General features: G+C 37.8%; 2 protein-coding genes across 2 annotated transcripts; one reads left to right on the top strand and one right to left on the bottom strand.

The window, feature by feature from the left end:
* The first annotated feature begins 563 nt into the window (after nt 1–563).
* On the top strand, nt 564–12,281 carry LOC146523105 (toll-like receptor 2). The gene is made up of 12 exons (XM_085153856.1): nt 564–658; nt 3,787–4,067; nt 4,848–5,004; nt 5,124–5,273; nt 5,806–6,012; nt 6,105–6,227; nt 6,353–6,503; nt 10,011–10,175; nt 10,280–10,459; nt 10,535–10,675; nt 10,752–11,260; nt 11,879–12,281. Exons 1-12 carry the CDS (start codon nt 624–626, stop codon nt 12,279–12,281), a joined length of 2,502 nt encoding a protein of 833 aa, XP_085009982.1. The 5' UTR covers nt 564–623.
* LOC146523104 (uncharacterized) lies at nt 9,677–18,230 on the bottom strand. Its single transcript, XM_085153857.1, has 3 exons — nt 17,918–18,230; nt 17,380–17,414; nt 9,677–16,551 (listed from the first exon to the last, which is right to left on the bottom strand). The coding sequence occupies exons 2-3, from the start codon at nt 17,383–17,385 to the stop codon at nt 15,796–15,798; spliced, it is 762 nt and encodes a 253-aa protein (XP_085009983.1). The 5' UTR covers nt 17,386–17,414; nt 17,918–18,230; the 3' UTR covers nt 9,677–15,795.
* Between the last annotated feature and the right edge of the window lie 1,289 nt (nt 18,231–19,519).

Here is a 19,519-nt window from a genome sequence, read left to right as displayed (position 1 = left end):
AAATATTTATGCTCGTCTGGCCATTTTTGCAGCGAGCGGTTCGGGTTGAGGGGAGGAAGACAGGACACTGTACACTATAAATATAAAATTTTATTTATTATTTATATGATTACAATTATCTTTATCCAGTAACATCATATTAAAACATAGAGAAGTGCAATTTTAATGTATATATAAATATATATGCTTGCCTACAAACTATGCATGGTAGCTGTTTATGTGTGCCAAAAGGAAACAGGAAATCATGGTCATGGTACTGTGCACACAGCGGTTGAAGCATGTTCTGGAACTGAAACCATGTGCATGATAATAATTTTATAATACTGGTACTTCTCCAGCCAGTTTTTTTTCCTGATAACAAATAGTATATGTGATTAAATTTAAGTTTATTTTTCTCTTGATACAACTTAGCCTAATATAATTTTCCAATTTTAGTTCAGAAAGTCTGAAAACAGTTAAATAGTACATTTGAAATATATTTTTAAACTTTTGCACTCACAAGGTTTCCTCCCAAAGTTCACGCTCACTACCTCTTTTCACACTTGGTTCCAGCTGTCACCCCTGAGATTTATACTTCCTCTTTATGAAGTCATAAAACACTTTAACTCATCCTGTTGTCTTTAATGAGTTTCAGCAGTCAGCTCGGCAAAAATATAAGGTAAGACTTTGACAAACTTCTGACAGAATCCTAAGACAAACCATGAAAAAAACTTTATGCTGTAAAGTTTTGCTGATTTTTACAAGATTGTTTCAGTTTTTATTTTTAATTTTGCAGCAGCAGTGATGATACCATACACTGATTGGCTCTGTCACAGATAGAGAAAAAAGGGGAAGAACTTGGGCTGAGTGCTGTAAAAGGCTCAGTAAAAGCTGTTTGCACACCAAACTAAGGTTTGCTTAATGTCTCATCCACCACCTTCCACCAAAAGATAAATATTAAAAATAATTTTATAGTGACATACTGCAGAGTAGCTGCATTTAATGTGAAAGTTGTGGTTCCGAAAGTGCATTTCTATCACCGGGATTGAAAAAGAATAAGAATAATAATAAATTAGAAATTAATTAGGACTTTATTGTCAATATTCAGTCCTATGCAATGGTTTCTGAGTCACCTCATTTTAAAAAAACAAGAAGAAAAAATGAAGAAGAAACAGGTTCAGGGAAGCAATACTGTATATAATCACTTCTGTTTGTGTGTTTGTCTGTCTGTCAGTTTTTTAGCAGTCTAGCATCCACAGTTTTCAAGATATCGCTCACAAATTTAGTATGGTAGATGGTAGATACCAACAACAGCTCAAGCTAACTGAACTTTGGTGAAAATCGGATAAAGGTCACACCAAATGTGAAAATCAGTATAAATGTTATAATACCCACACCATTTTATGGATCGTCTTCAAAGTTCACGAGCACATGTTTAGTCCTAGGGGACACGAGTCCCTGGGTTGACTAAGCATTTGACCATAACCTTCATTTTTAGCACCCAAAGTCAGAGTTAAACTTGAAAAAAAAAACATGTACAAGAAATGACATTGAGAACTACATCATGTGTAGGGGCATGGGGAGTTATGGTCTACCTGAGTGCTCTTGTTGAAATGTTCAAATACAACTGGAAATACAGTATATTAGGCAAAGACGTTTTAAAAAAAAAACCTTAAAAATTAGTATTTGGCATGACCTTTTCACAGTATCAAAAACAGGAAAAAGTTCCATGTGATGATATCACAAGGTCATTTTTAAAGTCTGCAAGTGAAATCAATAGAGAGCGCTGCAAGTCCTTCTGTGATGAACTCCATGAAGACGGGGCAGATGAGATGAGCTCTGTATGAACAGGTGAATCTAATAAAGTCCTGAGTCATGACTAAACTGCTTCTGTAACATGCAATCTGACAAATAAAAGGGGAGAAAACCAGAAACAGATTAATATATGAAGATATGAATGAACCATCCTGAATAAGGACAGTGGGGACAAGTCAACAGTGGTGTGTTAAAGGTTTACATCTGGTTATAGATTTTAATGCCCCATTATAAACACAATCCAAAGGATGAAGAGAATAAGTAGATATATGTAAATTATATCACCATAATCCAGGAGGGGTAAAAAGTTGGCAGCAACAAGCCTTTGACTTGCAGTGAAAGATTTCATAAAAAGAACTTCAACTTAAGCCTCGGTTTGTTTATCAGGCGGTCAATATGTAGCTTTAAGGAAAAACTATTATCAATCACAATACCTACTGTAAGTATTTGTATGAAGCCACAGTTTCAACACAAATTGTCTTGAGCAAATACAAGAGAGGTAAGTACTGCAGGTATGCTGTTTCTATTTGAGAACAACATGATCTTGTTTTTTTCAGCAATTAAAATCAGTCTGAGCTGACACAGCGGTGACTGTATAAAATCAAAAGCCAGCTGTAATTGTTTAAAAACCATCTTGATGGTTTGAGCACAATAAATAATTGTATCATCTGCATAGAAATGTACAAATGCATTAAAATTATGTCACAAGCCATTAACATAAATAGTAAATAATTCCAGCCCCGGGACAGAATTCAAAGAAACCTCGAATTCCTGCAAAAATCCCCGGCTATGATATTTGTTTTGCTGTGATGAAACATGACCTTCACTGCAGGATGTGAAACAGATTTTTGCCATATTTATGTACATCTGTTCAGATCACATTTAGCCCCGGTTTCCTGTCCACAGCTTTATATCTGTGCTCATCCGTGAATGCAAAATCTTGATACAAATCATATACCTTAAACAGATTGACAGGCCTTTCTTTAGAACCTCACCTTTATGTTTAAGCTGTGGCGGACCACCAGGTGGCTCCACTCACACCCAAGTTGAAGGGAAGTGCTGGGGTGGAGATTTTGGCGCTTACTGTATGTGAAGTTCTGAGAGTCAGTTAATAAAGTTGGAGTGAGACACTGAGACCTCTCCTGTTGTCATTACATACCTCCACAAAGCTAGCTTTTAGGCTTGGTGAAGGTGTTGATCCCTGTTTGTGTGTGTCCGCATTAATTTGCAGAACAAAAAATTGATCCTAATGGGATATGCAGCCTAGTTTAAAATTTGCAGTGGTGTATTTGGCTTTTTGGACCCACCTTTACATCAATTTACATACTACATATTTCTATTGTAACATTTGGAAAATTCCGTATGGAAAAATAACTTTAAAAAACAATTACAAATATCTGTGTTATATTTTATACAATTTTCATTTTACATTGAAACATTACATAATATGTAAAAATGTATGAATCGAGTTGTGATTAATGTATGAAAAATGCACAAATATTAGACAAGCATTTGCAATTTCTGGAGTGAAAAGTGCAAACGTTCTTTTTCCCATGGGATGAACTGCTCTATAAATGTCTAAATATAAAATGCTGACAAGCCAATGCTTTGAGATGATATTTGTTGCTTCCTGCTCTGATTTCAATGCACTGGCTTTGTTCAAAGAAGATCAATACCCTGGAGCCATAAGAATGGAGGCTGTTATTTGCAACATGACTGAAAACTTCATGTGCTTATGCTTTAACGGATGAAACCATTAGGTGTAGGGTGTGTGACAAGCTGAAGACATCTCTGTTTTCTGATAACACCTTTCACTTTGGCAGAATTGTGTTGTGAATGAAACTTTTTAGGCTTCCTCTTTGAAATTGTGCTTCTTCCCTGTTGTTCTTTCACTTCTGTGTGTGGGTCCTCTGCGTTCTGTATGACTCACTTTCTCCCTGATTTATAAATCCTCTCAAACACAACTTCATGTCCTTCACTGATTTCATGCAGCATGAGACGTCCAACCAGCTGCTCCTCTGCTCTCTTCTTCATCCTCGTCCTCCTCTTCCTCTCTGAGAGCTGGGGCCAGAGGTTGAAGACAGACGACAAGAAGCCATCCTGCGATCACTGCAACCAGCAGCTATTCTGTAACTGCTCCCACAGTGGATTCACCAGTGTTCCCACTGTAACAGGCAGTGCCTTGAGTCTTGATCTTTCCTTTAATAAAATAACAGCTGTGACGAACGATGACCTGACGGGCCACATGCAACTGAAGGTTCTTGATCTCCACGGTAACACATAAAGTATTGATTGAGTGGGTGTTGGTGGAGGGGCAAGCTGTGGTGATGAAAAAAAAGTGAGAGGAATACCAACAGCTAACCATAAAAAAAATGTTCTTTTGACAACATTTTATTTTGAAAAGTGAGACTATTTCAACCTTTTTATCTGCTTTTTCTGTAACTAGTAGGATCATCAGCATATCCCAATGGACAAAATACTGGTTTTGTCTACTCACTCTGTATTGTGCAGGTATTGCTGCAAGTTAAAATTTGAGAAAAATCTTCTTTTTTTTTAAATAATGGGAGTCAGTTGGATTTGTGGTTGCATGTTTTAGTCATAAGGGATGTAATTTGAAGCCAGAAGTCATGTTGTAGTGATAGTCCGACTGGGTGAAAGTCTACCAAAGTATATACATTTGGATGTGTAAATTATGCACCATGCCATGAAACCTTGTCCTGAAATTTACTTTAAAACATTGAAAAGGTGATTTCAGGTTAAGTGCATGGCATCATCACACCCATAATTGAAGATAAATCCAAATCCAGTCTTGTTATCCATTTAAATATTTACTTTACAACAAAGTGTGCCATGAACAAGGGCTCCCAATGACATTATGATGTTTTGTAACAAGTCATTACAAATCCTTTATCTGCTACAGTTATTTTTTACTTGTTTGTTTTCCAGTTGCTACAAACAAGACTTGGCCGAGCTCTGGGATTTCAATTCAGTGTTTGATTTTCATCAAAAATGTGTTTACAATTTGTTTTAAGATAGATGTTACTATCCTCCAGGCAATGGCTTAGCTGAGATCCATCCATCAGCTTTTGACTCTCTGTGGAGCCTGGAACAGCTGGATCTCTCTTACAACCAGCTGACCATGCTCAACCACAAATGGTTCAGCAAGCTGGAAGCTCTGCAGCAGCTCAACCTACTCAACAACCCATACAGGTAATAAGCTAAAGGTACCAAAATTGTGACAAGACAAAAAAAAAAACCCCAAAAAAAACGTAAGTTATTATTATCATTATTACATTATGGTTATTTTCTTTTCCTCTGCTCTCATCTAGTTACCTCGGTTCTCCTCCAGTATTTGGGGCCCTAGTCAGACTAAGGAAGCTGGCCCTTGGAGGTCCTTCTCTGGAGGAGCTCAGGAGAGGAGATCTGTCTGGAGTCACCCAGCTGGAGGAGTTAACTGTTCATGCAAACAACCTGACCAGGTTTGCACGGGTTTTGATAGTGGTGTTAAGTTACTGTATTTACTAGTGGTGGTAGCTTCAAATTAGTATCCTTTATTCTAACTGCCTTGAGTCTTTTTTGATTATGGTTAACTGTAGTGAGGCTATGAATACATTTTTTATAGGTGGCTATAGATGGCTTAAAGTAAGTTACTTAGTAGGTTAATGAATCAACACGCTTTATGAAACCGTTTCCATCTCAACTTCAGAAATGTGTGTCAAATTAATGAAGAATAACTAAGAGACATCTTTAAAGACTCCTATTTATGGCATAACTCTTTTATATATAATTTCAGTTATATATAAAAGTTACTTTTTTAAAAAGGTTCTTTAAAATGTGTTGGTTATGGTCTATTTTTATGGATTTTTTATCCTTATTTGGGCTAACAACACAACACTTCTCTATGTGCTTTTACTAAATATACAAATCAATATCTGATGCTGTTATTGTTGTGTATACTGTCTTCCTTTTCACATATCCTCAACATTTAGCTTCTGTATCTTGCTTCTGCAGCTATGACGCTGGTACATTAGCACACATTTGGCCGCTAGGTCATGTCACTTTGAGTCTCCATGGTCCTTTTCTAACAAATGTGACCTTGGCTGGGTCTATGATTGATGATGTGTCATATCCTGAGACACCCATCATTCTGAAAGACATCAATTTGATTGGAGTTCAGTCTGTTCAGCCCTTTAGTAAGGCAGCCAAAAGGAGGATCAGGTATGGACATCACTTCTACTTGGGTAAAACTAATATTCTAACAAACTGGGAAACAAACCAACCTATTCTTCCTCTGTGTTGTAACTCTTCAGGTATTTGACCCTACATAATATTTCTGTGTCTGACGAGGCTATTGTTGACTTCCTGGTGGTATTAGATGGAGTTCCACTGACCAAACTTACCATAGAAGATGTCACACTGATGGGCGAAGGCTGGTAGGAAAAAAAGCACATTATCTTTGTGGCATATGTCCCAGTTAGCAACTTTGGTTCAAAAGAAACGTTTGTGTATTATACAGGAAATTGATAACAATGAACTTGTCTTTTTTGGTTGGGGTTAGGTGGGGGAAAGCTAGCCAAACTGATCACAGAAGCATAGATGAGTTCTACATCCGTAACGTTGTAATTCTGGATGTCTACAAATTTACCTCACTTCTACAATTGGGTTTTCTGCTGGAGTATCCAAGAAGGGTGTCTGTCATAAACGCCAAGGTAAAAATCATTTTCTCAATATGTTACTGTTACTGTTTCCTAACTGCGGAAACAGACAGCTTAAATCTCTGAGACAGCTTTCTGTATCCTTCCCCTAAACCATGATGGTGAACAGTCTTTGTCGTCAGGTCATTTGAGAGTTGTGTTGAGACCCACATGTTGCTATTCTTCAGAGAAAATTAAAAGAGGAGAGAAACTTACGATTGACAATGTTCCCTCTGCAGGCACGGTCTCTGCGCACAGAAAGTCTGCGTTGCGCGAAAGAAAAAATTTAACCTGAATTGAAAATAAAACTTTAACAATTCTGTTTTGCAGTGTTAGTCAGTGAGTGACTGGCTGCTTCTGTATGGGATTAGAACGATGCCACCTTATCCCATAGTCCAGCCAATGATGCAAATCACATTCGTATATACGCAGCTAATCAACATCGACAGGCTATGACAGCATCCTAATGTGCCGACACCGGAGTTTTAGCTAGCAAAGCGGCGTGGCTGATGTGGAGTGAAGCCACGTTAATGACAACGTGTACAACCATTGGAGATGTCGACCAATCAAAAAATGATATGGCAAGTTGTTAAGAAACGGGGGAAGTTTTAGGAGTGACGGTGGTGTTTTGAGATGTGAGAGATTTGCGACGTTTAGCGCAAATCTTGTGTAGTTAGTGTGTAGTGTAGTCAATAGTTTTGTTGTGTGTGTCAGAACAATAAGGCGACTGCTGAATGTTACAGGTGTGATACATCTGCTGTTGTCAGGCCTGCAGGTATCAGGCTGTTGTTCTCCTTTATCTCATAGTGGACAGAAATTATTTTTTGGAGTGGCACAAATAATTTGTGCGGCATCAGATTTGATGCAAAACAGCTGATTGTTCTGTAAATAGTTTGAAATGTTCATTTAAAAAACGCCTTGGCAGCATTTAAAAAAACAATAGCTGCAAAAAACTTTGTTGTTTGCATAATTGAGTTACTTTTTTGAAGAAGTAACTATATAATTAATTGCCCAACATTGGTCTTTATATACTGTATTTTGCAGACAGAGAGTTACAGGACTCTTTCCCAGACCACAGACTCATAATACAAGTCAGAGCTTTATAAAAAAAAAAAAAACGGAAGAAGAAGAAGAAGAAGAAAGTTGTGTTTTCAAAATTCAAAGTTATTTTTACTTCCAATAGTGTTAACATACTACACAGGTCAATGACTACATTTTTGTTTTACATTTTCATTGTCAGTGGGCTAAAGCAGTTAATTAAAAGTAGTCAAACATAAATGTAAATGCTGTAATTTGATTATTTTAATAAACCATGTAACTTTGATGGATTCGATGCTGGCGTGACCACAGTGCACACGTCTGCTGTCGCTCACAGTGGTCCAAGGGACCGCTCAGGGAGTTTGTGTGTTCGCTCAGACACATGAAAAATTAGAGGGAACATTGACGATTGACCCTCTTAAATACTCGTTCTCATTATTGGATTCACCTGTGTATGTAGGTCAGGGGTCACTGAGCTTACCAAGCTAATTTGAGTTCCAATAATTAGTTAAAGGTTTTGGAATCAATAAAATGACACGAGTGCCCAAATTTATGCACCTGCCTGATTTTGTTTAAACATTTATTGCACACTTTCTGTAAATGCAATCAACTTCATTTCACTTCTCAAATATCACTGTGTGTGTCTTCTATATGATATATTTAACCTTCTAGGACCTGGCGTCCACATATGTGGACATCACATTTTGGGATGTCTAGACGAAAATACTTAATTTTTCTCTACAAGGGCCTGATATCCACTTACGATGACATTATACTGCCACTGTTCTATCAAAATTTAAAACCAATGTCCTCATAGGTGGATCTCATTTGTCTCAGAAACAAAAATTAGGTTAAAAAAAAGAATCTGGTAATTCTTTGTTTTTACATTCATCAGGTCCCAATCACCCCAAAAGCAAAGAAAGATTTAAAATGCATGGCATGAAAGAGTTTGGGTCTTAGGAGGTTAACTGACATTTTTAATTGTAACAACCAACAATTTATACAGAAAAATAATGACTATTAACAAGATTTCCCAAACTTTTGCATCCCACTGTAGTATGCTGTGCCAGTCTCTAAAGTGACCAGCTCTGTAATGTATGCTGCTTGTGTAACATTTTGGAGAACAACTCTATGGAAAATATTGATTAGTTTACCCCCTAGAGACATTTTTTCAGGATATCCATACAGTGATCAACTATGATTTTGAAAGCCTTGAGTTCACTGTTTTCAGTTGAAGATGGATTTTTTTAAGCTGACAAAAAAACTAGTCAGATGAAATTAAAACAAATCTGTCTATCGGAACAGACACCTAGATGGTCTGTTTATTTTGTTACGTATCTTTAGGTCATCTGTGAGTTTGGCTTTTGTGGAGTTTGTGTGAAGATGTGGATAATTTTCAGATCAGCATGTATTCAAGATAAAGGTTTTAGCTTACAAGTTTTACTTGTATATACTATTTATACATACCATAGATGAAGATGGCCATTTCATCTTGTTTTTTTTTTTCTCTGACCCTAGTGCAGTTGAAATCAAAGCCAGAGATTTGTTGAACTATTTACTGATATTATAGATTGTATCAACACATCCCTTTCATTTTAAGTTTTCCTTACAGAGTCAACCTCTTCAGGAGACATAAAATCAAATTAAGGATACTTGCAAACATGTTTATAATGGCCTGCAGGGTAGTTGGATGTTCTTTCAAGTTTCTACATGAAACTTTTTTACCTGATAGTTGCTACAATATACTTTGTTCATAGACTGTTTTCTGCATTGTTCATGGAAATGGAAATGATTGCAAAAGATGACCCAAAGATGGCATGCAATATTTACATCTGTCCACCCATTTTCTTTAATTTGGCTAATCCAGGGTCATGCAGGGGCCCGAAGACTATCCCACCTTATAGGGTAGCAGGGTACACCTGAGACAGGTATCCAGTCGGATGCAAGACTAACAAAGAGAGACAGATAACTATTCGTTTTCACAATCAGACCTGTGGCCAAATAAGAATCAACGGTTTACCTAACATGTCTGTGGACAGATGTTGGAGTTGTAATGCAAACTGGAGGAAAATACTAGGGGAGACACTAATGGAACTAGTCTCTCCCCTTACCTTACAGCTTCCCACTTTGCAGTCTTATTAATAATAATAATGGATTGGATTTATATAGCGCTTTTCAAGGCACCCAAAGCGCTTTACAATGCCACTATTCATTCACTCTCACATTCACACACTGGTGGAGGCAAGCTACGGTTGTAGCCACAGCTGCCCTGGGGCAGACTGACAGAAGCGAGGCTGCCATATCGCGCCATCGGCCCCTCTGGCCAACACCAGTAGGCGGTAGGGTAAAGTGTCTTGCCCAAGGACTCAACGACCAGGACAGAGAGCCCGGGGATCGAACCGGCGACCTTCCGGTTACAGATACGCTTCCCAACCCCCTGAGCCATGGTCGCCCCAATTGATGAGTTTTGGTTCTTTCCTTTAGGTGTTTGTGATGCCTTGTCTTACGTCCCATCTGCTGAAGAACCTGCAGTATCTGGACCTGTCTGACAACCTTCTGACGGACCTGACTCTGGAGGAGACGCTTTGTGGTACAACACAAACTTTGAAGGACATTCGAGTTTTAAACTTCAGTGGAAATGCTCTGAAGGTGAAGTATGAAACTGAAAATCTGCGTTACCTACAAGCATTCAAGAATTCTGAGGATTGATGACGACAAGTACTTTCCATCTTTCATTCCCCATTTCTGTCCAGTCTTTGTCCACTGTGAGCCGACTGGTCACAAAGTTCTCTAAACTGACACACCTGGACATTAGTAGGACCGGTTACAGCTTCATGCCCTCAAGCTGTCCTTGGCCTTCCACCCTGCAATTCCTAAACATCTCCGGGGCAAAGTTCACAGCCATTACCCCCTGTCTACCCCAAACCCTGGAGGTATGAAGACCATGTATTGACCTGGCAGATTGACCTGGCAACCTATTTTTTTTCCTTATGCTTTATTCTTTACAGGTGCTGGATTTGAGCAACAACAACCTTAAAGATTTCACTCTACTTCTGCCTGTACTCAGGGAACTGTATCTCTCTGGCAACAAGTTTCTGAGGTTGCCCTCTGGGCTATCCTTCCCTAATCTACAAACCCTGACCATCCAGGTAATAAGTCAGATCATATGTTTATGCTTCTGATCCTCTTAGTGTGTCCATTATGATACACATTTTATTTCCACAGTCAAATACCCTGAACATGTTTGGCAAAACAGACCTCCAGTCATACCAGCGACTCGATAACCTCCAGGCTGGTCAGAACAAGTTTGTCTGCTCCTGTGACTTTGTCAGCTTTGTCCAGTTGGAACTCCGAGGAGGTGGAGGTATACAACTGACAGATGGAGTGGACAGCTACATCTGTGACTCCCCTTTCTATCTACATGGACAGCCAGTGGATCAAGTCCGACTCTCAGTTGTCATGTGCCATCAGGTTTTGTTTGTGTCAGTGAGCTGTGGCTTGGCGTTGTTTGTAGCCACTCTGCTATCTGTGGTGCTGTGGCGCATCCATGCCTTTTGGTACCTCAAGATGATCTGGGCATGGCTCAAGACCAAGCGTAATTCTCGACAACGGCAGCAACGCAGAGATGAGGCAGACACAGAAGCCCTGATATCCTTTGATGCCTTTGTTTCCTACAGTGAAAGAGATGCTGGCTGGGTGGAAAAATTTTTGGTACCTGAGCTAGAGGAACCAAGGTAAGTTCATCAGTTTTTGTGATATTATTTGACATAATTTCAGCCAAAGTGTCCACATTGTCATTACTGTGTTCATCAGTGAATAAAGGTTTCAGTGTAGTTTTTCTGAACAAATACAACTATCTGGCATTTTTAAAAGGGTAGTTCTGACATCTGACAATGAAACTGCTCTCTGTGTAAATGCTGCATGATATAGGTAACTAGAGCTTTGGTTTGTAGCTGGCTATTGTTAATGACGGTTAAGAAGACGAAATTGGGTTTCAAACACAATTTAACCTAAATAAACTGAAACACTTCCAAACTGGGTATATCAACCTCTTTAAAAAGCTTCCATTTTCTAATAACCTAAATTTTGGGGTGATGTAGAACACTTGACATGGAAGATCTTTGATCAAGATCTGAGTCCAAAACAATGTGTTATTAAAGCAAATTTAATCCAGTTTTTAAAATTCTTGCGTTAACCATTTTTTAAATCATACAGATTTAAACTCATGAAATGATTGTAAAACTTTTAAAGTATATTAATTATTTTTGATTGTGCAGTCTCTGGCTTATACGCTGTTTACCAAATTAGAAAGTAGAAAGACTGAAAGCTGCTTTTTTTCTTCACTTCAACAGTGAAGGCAGCTCTGGGACTAGGTCGACATCCCACCGGCCGTTGACTCTCTGCCTTCACAAGCGGGATTTCCTTCCTGGACAATGGATTGTGGACAACATCATGAATGCTATCGAACGCAGTCGGAGAACTGTCTTCATCCTCTCCGAGAATTTTGTGCAGTCTGACTGGTGCCGCTATGAGCTTGACTTCTCTCACTTCTGGCTTTTTGATGGTCATGCCACTGGTGAGGCGGCCATTTTGATCCTACTAGAGCCATTGTCCAAGGATGATGTCCCCAAACGCTTCTACAAACTGCGCAAACTGATGAGTTCCACCACCTACCTAGAGTGGCCACAGGAGGAAGAGAAGAGGGAGGAGTTCTGGAGGAGTCTGCGCAATGCTTTGAGAGGAAATGATAACTAAAAGAGCAGAATATAATAAAGAATGAGAAGAAAAAGAAAGAGTTGGACAATAAGGGATCCAAGAGAGGGATAAATAAAGTCAAAGTAAAGCTGTAGCATTTTAATTCACTGATATCCAAGTCATCATTACTGAAAATCACAACCCTAGCTCCAAACCCCAAATTTATTCCTGTGTTTTGGAGAAAAGCAAAAAGGATGGGGTTGTGGTTGTTATCAGTTTCTGTCAGTCCAAGGAGGTGGCCTCCTCCACCAACTAGGACATCATTGTCACTAGGGATGGGCATTGGTAACAATTTAGCAATCCCAATTCTTGTTTCACTTATCAATCTCATTGTCTCCAATGTGAGAGTCACCACCATCTCTAAGCAGCATATCAAAGACATTAAAATCATACTAATTAATTACATGCTGTATGCTCAAATGTTTGTACATGTCAGAGGCATTTTCCCTCTTTGTTGTGATCAGTTTTGGGATCATTACTCGAAAAAAGTAATTATTGCACATATTGCAAAGAACACTTTTCTTTTAAGTAATGCAGTACATTACTTCATTACAAACAGGATAAAGATGCTATACTACTCATTACTTTAATTTTACTATTTAAAATTATCTGAAAAACACTTTCACATTATTACCGTTCACAATATAAACCTGAGGCTACAGCCCTAAACACCAACACAAATCCCTATCCTCATGACACATGTAAGCTTTCTCTTAGAATTTATGTATGAACACAAAGCAAACAGCACAAATCAAAGATGAAACCAGCACAAAGAGTCTTAAAGTGATCGCCTCAATGATTCTATTTTAGAAACATCAACAGGTAGAAACACTGGGTTTTTTTACCTGTTGAAGTTCAGCAGCAGCTGGCTTCACCGCAAATGACACCTCACTTTAGCATGGTCCTGAGCGTGGGTCAGCATTTACTCAGCTTTAACGTCACTCTGGGTTCTTGCTATCTTAGAGGTAGCATGCTGCCTGTGCAGGTGCATGGGATGAGCCAAAGTTGTGTTAACAGTATAATGCTGTTGTTTCTCTCCTGGAGAAGTCTCCAATTTACCATCGTGCTCTCATCATTGAATGCTATAAAAATAAAAGTAATGCCCATTTCCACACTGTAAACTCCTCTGACATACAAACAGAAATCAGCTGATCGTAGAGAGAGTGCAAGATAAGCAGGATCGATATGCAGGCAGACTAATGATTCAAAGGAATTAGTTTACAAGGAACCGGTTCTTGGTTCTCATCCCTAATTGCCACAATATTCGTCATTTCATCCTGCTGAAGTAGTGCTAGCAGTATTCTGTTCGAAGGTCAAAATTAAAGCAAAAGGCCACAAATAGATGGTGAAGAGATGTCTCAGTGACTCAAATAACATGAGTGGAATACTTGGCCTTTTAAAAATTGTAAACATTTATTACGTTTCTTTTGTTTTTACAATTGTACACATATAGTAATCGATATGTGTACCATGTGTTCCTATTTAAGTCAAGAATCAACATGGACCTTTTGCTTATAATGTGATGAAATAGACACTTGTGAGAGCAGGTGGTTTATTATAGCCTGATGAGTTGCAGATTGCAGCAATAACGTCTGAATCAAACAAAGAAAAGCGACACACACTGTCTTTATAGTTTTGATTTCATTAGATTTTTTATCATATTGTCTTCATTTATGAACCAAGTTTACAGTAATTAAATTCAGGGATGTAATGATAAAAAGATAAAGGTGTCAACAAATATATTTGTTGAATAAACCATTTAGGTCAAATGTCCCAATGTAATCTGTTGTTATTTTTATACAGTACATTTTTTAAGGCCCCCCCCCCCTTTTTTTTTTTTACCAAACCAATACTTTCTTCCTCTACCTTTTTCATATGTCTATAAGTATTGTTTTCAATCATTTTTATTCTGAAAAGAAGTTCAAAACGTACATATTTGCTCGTGAAGAATGTAATTTACTTAGGCAATTGCTTCCCGCAAAACACATTTTCTTCCTCATTTTAAAACTTAAAGCATGCTTGAGTAAATTTTCTATTAAAGTACGATGCTGTCAACTTAACATTAAACACTGAATGAACGTGTGCCTCTGTAATACTTTAATCAACAACAAATTCTAATAAGTCAAAAGCAGGGTGTTTTTTGTTCATTCAGTGCTTAAATTTCAAACTATATCAAATGTTTGGATTGTAGATGTGTAATATTGAAATATTTCATCCAGAAAAACATAAAGTTAAACCTTTTGGAGCTGTAAAGCTTTTAACTGTAGGTGTGTTAACCACGATGCTTTGCCAAACATCACAATAAATTATTTGTAATAAAGACAAATTACAATAAAATGAAACCTATAAAAACATACATCTATTTTCATTATCTTGCTGTTGTTTTTATTCGTCATGTTCATTCATCATCTGTACAATAATTTACAAACAGAATATCAATCAAAATATACTTTAGGAAATTTGGCTCTAACACCAAATGAAAGCAACCTTCCTTTATGAAAAAGAGGAAAAGTCACATGAAAAACATATTTTAAAGGAAGCTCAGCTCAGTGTTCAAACCTAAAGTCCAAAATGAAACAAGAACTGAGCCTAAAATGTCATATTAAAAACAACAAGAACTAAAAAGAGTCATGTTTTCATGGTCCTGGATCTTGGACCCAGGGTTTATGAGCTTCTAAGAATCTGTTTTATTTAATGTATTTATTTATTCATCTATTTATTTATTTTGCTTTTAGTCATCAGTCGTGTTTCTTTATTCTTCTTTCTTTGGTCCAGTTAGTCCAGTTGGTTGTTGTTTGTTAATTAGATTTAGTTTCTTGTGTTTGCTTCTGTTACCTTTAACCTCTGAGATGTGCTTTGTATAATGTTTAATCTTTAATTTGGTTTATTATCAAGTGTCAAGTATTCAGGTTAGTGTTCTTCTCAGGTTGTTTCCTGTTTTACTCTGTAGGTTAGTTTTCTGTGATATCTTGTGTTACTTTACTGCATGTCTGTCATTCACCTGATTGTTTCCAGCTGCTGATAATTAGTCTGAATCTCGTCTCTCACGTGTTGTTGTGTTTACAGCCTTAGTATGTCTCTGTTGTTGTCGTGGCATCTGTCATGCGCCCCTTTTTAAACTTCCTGGAGGAATCTCCTTTTTTTCCTGGATTTTGTTATTGGTGAATTTTTACAGAAGTCTGTCTCCTATGGCTGGCATGTGGATGCTGTCGGTTCACAATCTGTATAATATTTAGTCTCTAACTTGAATACATCACAATCAGACTAACAGCATTTTTGAGCATATATTAAACAGCTTTGGTAAGACAAAAAACAACAACAAGCTTTTAAGCAGATAAACTTAAATATGGAACAAAAATACAATTTATTTTTTCACAGACACAGACTCACAAACTGAGAAGTTCACTATTACAATTTCTTGTGATGACTAAGTTGGTTTGAATAAATCTGTACCAAGGTTGTTATAGCAAACTAAAACTAGGTTTTGGGAATAATTACAATTAAAATTACATCTTTATTGTTGTTGAATATATGTTGAGCTGCTTCTTCCTGGTACAGTTGTTTGGTATGTGGATGGGTATCTGTCGAGAGCCACGTCTTTTAGTGTCCGGGCAAAAATGCGGACTTTGTCTTTCAACAGATGGACTTTATCATAAAGACAATTTATGTTTATGGTAGGGTGTTTGGCGAAGTGGACATTGGGCAGCTTCTCACATTCTTTTTCTAGTCTGCTGTTGATCTTGTTGATGGTGTCACAGTGCATGTTTTTCATTGGAAGCAGGGCTGACATGACCACTCTGCTCTCGGGGAAAGTGTTGGAAGCTTTCTCTATGACTCCTTTCAGAGATTCTGACAGTCTGTCCTGCTCTTGCCTCAGCTGACTGGAGCCAGTGTGGATGATGATGTGGGTTGGAGTTCCCAGATGCTCCTCTGACAGAAGCTCAATGGCTTTTTGAGTGTTTGGACAATCAAATTTAGCCACTTTGTCTCTGGGGAAAAGTTTCTTCTCACGTATAAATCTTCCATTGGAGTCAATAAGGATGACGATGTCATTCTGGGCCCTCTCTTCTGGTTGTGAGGAGTCATGGTTTTGACCTATATGTGACCTTAAGAGCATCTCTCTCAACACCTGGATCTCTCTATCTTTTTCACAAAGCTGTTCTTGTAAAGCTTCTACAGTTTGTTCCTCTGTTTCTTCTTCACTTGAGTCTTCCTCATCAGTCTGGTCAGCATTGCCATTAAATGGAGGGGCAGCTGTGTCTTCACCGCTCTTATGAACAATATACAACAGCATCATTAATATAACATGCAGACGGATAATTACTAATTACTAACACAGTATGTGTGTGCTACAAGGCTGTAGTAAGTAAGGGTTGCTGCAGCACCCCCTGTTGGATTGCAGAGGATTAGCACGGCCACAACTACTTACTATAAAGACTGAATATGGAAAAGCAGTTAGTTTTCTTATCTTATTCTGCTATATAATTTTTTTTTTTAGGTCAGGCATGGTTTGCCTTTTGTCCTCTCTCTCTGCTTTCTCCCCTTCCCTCGTCCCCCACTGGTTGCAGTGATGCCTGCCCCTCCTTAAGCCTACTTTTGTTTTTCCGTTAGAAAGGATGAAAGAGGTTTTAATAGGTTCTATCATTAAGTGTTGATTCATATGGGATTGAGAGATTGTTAGGTTTTGTTTCTAATATTGTCGGTACTTTACCTTACAATAAAAACCACCTTCAGGTGACTGGATTGGTGCCACATAAATAAAATTGAATTTAGATGTTTCTTCATGAAAATATGAGATCATAAACTTAATTTATTGTTTATATTATAATTTTAATTGATTCATTGAGAAATTCTAAATGTCTGTTTACAGCAAATGTGGCACGTGACTGAACACTGTCTAAAGTCTATTTGGCAGTATTACGCTGTTTAATCACAGCCTTTTGGTTAGAAGGAGCTGAATACTGCTGTAATAATCCTCAGTATCTATTTTGCTAAAACATTTGCTATTATTCCTCTTCTGAAGGAGGAATAATATTAAACACTCAACAAAAACCATAAGAAGCTGCTAATACATGATTTAGCACATACAGCCACTTACCGCCATCTTGATGCTTTCCTCTTTTGAGATTTATTCTGAAAGAGAAAAATCATGTTAGAGGACAGCTGGAGATACTCTCTCGTAGTAACACAACACAAGTATAAAATATACTGGAGGAGTTATGTTATAGTACAAAAAAATCCTCCTCTTCAGACTCAATTAGCACGTTTCTGATCAAATTTCAGCCCTTTTAGAAACAGACTGTTCACTAGACTGTGGAACCCACCCCACTTATGTTATTAGTCATTTCGATTTAATGTTAGCTCACTTTACCTTCCTGACATAGACAGATGTGGAATAATAGAGAATAAGGTTCAACTCGGCACACAGTAACACAGAAAACAAGTCATACTTTCTGTTAAATGAAAAAAAAAGGGCTGACAACAGCGAAAGTAACTCAAAGAAAAATATAGCTGGAGGGTTTTTTTCTGCACTGGAGCAAACATTTTTGTTCTATTTTTAGATAACATTTTTGAAGACATTTAGATTCTACACCATCCAATTATTCATTAAAAAAGAAACAACATGAGCGTCTTACCACAGCTTTACTTGAAGAGATCAGACAGGACAAGGCAACCTCAGCTGACACCGCTTGACTGACTTTCAGGTAGTGGTGGTGGATTATTTTACCATTTATCGGCTGATGGCGTGGCCCTGACTTGTTTTGCAGGTTCTTTTGTACTTACCCAAGAATATTTCGTGCGCACGTCTTCAACAAGTTTTTCAGCATACCAACAATAGTTATAGTGACCAAATGCTTAAAAATGAAACTGAATGTGCATTACAGTCACACAAAGCAAGAACTGAACTGAAGAATTGCCTATGGTGGCAACCAGTACATGCCCATGCTACAGTATTGTTTGGCCTGTGATTCCAGTTTATTGCTAGGCAACACGATGATGTCATAATATATAAGACATACAGAAATAAAATTGTCCAAAAAATTGGTCAGTTTAGCAGGCAGATTGCTAAGCAACATGATGATGATGATTTATAAACAATCTGGTTTATAGTGCTCTGCTTTCATTTACATTTGACAAATACTGAAGGTCAAAAGGTCTCTTTTAATGCATGTTACATGTTGATACTCTCTTTAGTCTCAAGTATACTATTGGCAGAAAATCACTTATGTTAATGTTGAAGTGCAAGATTCCTTTACGCCTCTTCTAATTAGCACATTGGGCAACAACAACCTACATTTGTTTTAACATGTGACAAGGTATAAATAAATAACATTACATGAACCTGACCTAAAGTAAAGCAGATCCAGTGTAGCAGGTTTCACAGCTACACTCACAGCAAAGAAATGAACCACATCCTTATTACAGTAACACCAGTGAATTTCCAGTAAATGCCTGTTGAATACTTACAAAATATTTAAAGACCAATCCCTTAATAAAATGTGTTTTAGTTGTAAGATAAAATAAGATGGCCTTTATTAGTCCCAAAGTTGGGAAATTCACATTATTAGAGCAGCAGAGCGGACAGAGCATGAATAAATAGACAAAGGATAATATAAGAACTATCATAACTACACATAAGCAACAGAAGCAACAATTCCAGTAAAGTACCATTCTTCTTTTGTTTTACACTTTCTTATCATCTGTCCTGAGACTCTGCTTTTTTGCAGGTACATTTATTGTAACCCCCCCCCCCCCCCCCCCCAAAAAAAAAAAAAAGTATTATTTTGTTTTGCAGCCCCTCAGTGGGGTTAATTCTGGGAAAGGGAGTCCAGTTCTATTTGGAAAGGTTATAATGTAACATCAAGGCAATGATTGATGTCCACTTTGTTAAGAAAGTGTTTGAAGAGGGAACTGATTGACCCACCACATAAAGAAAAGCTAAGAATGGTCAAGGGAAAATATTGCAGAATTTCGAATCTTGAGAGTTCACCTGAAACCTTGGCTGATTGTGACCTACACCCGTTTTCACACCTTGGCTCGTGTGATTAGGATCATTAAGTCCCTCTTGGGGGCACACTCCCATAGGCCTTAAATCTGGGACTTTCCACTATTTGATCCTGGAACTGAAGAAGGTTCTCGAATGAGAGGTGAAACATCTTCAAGCAACTTAAAGAAGTCCAGACACTTTTCTTTCCAAGCTCCTTAGACTACGATGACCTGGATGACTGAGAACCTTC

This window comes from Neolamprologus multifasciatus, chromosome 3 (genome assembly GCF_963576455.1).
Source record: "Neolamprologus multifasciatus chromosome 3, fNeoMul1.2, whole genome shotgun sequence".
NCBI lineage: Eukaryota > Metazoa > Chordata > Actinopteri > Cichliformes > Cichlidae > Neolamprologus > Neolamprologus multifasciatus.
Note: the sequence above shows the minus strand (reverse complement) of the source record. Positions and strands in the feature narration are given on the sequence as shown.

Bases quoted from the DNA above. Each gene is read 5' to 3' on its own strand.
- LOC146523105 (XM_085153856.1), top strand. From the start codon at position 624: ATGAGTTTCAGCAGTCAGCTCGGCAAAAATATAAG. The intron at 5,274-5,805 runs GTTTGCACGGGT...TTGCTTCTGCAG, and splicing joins CATGCAAACAACCTGACCAG to CTATGACGCTGGTACATTAG. The intron at 6,013-6,104 runs GTATGGACATCA...GTAACTCTTCAG, and splicing joins GCAGCCAAAAGGAGGATCAG to GTATTTGACCCTACATAATA.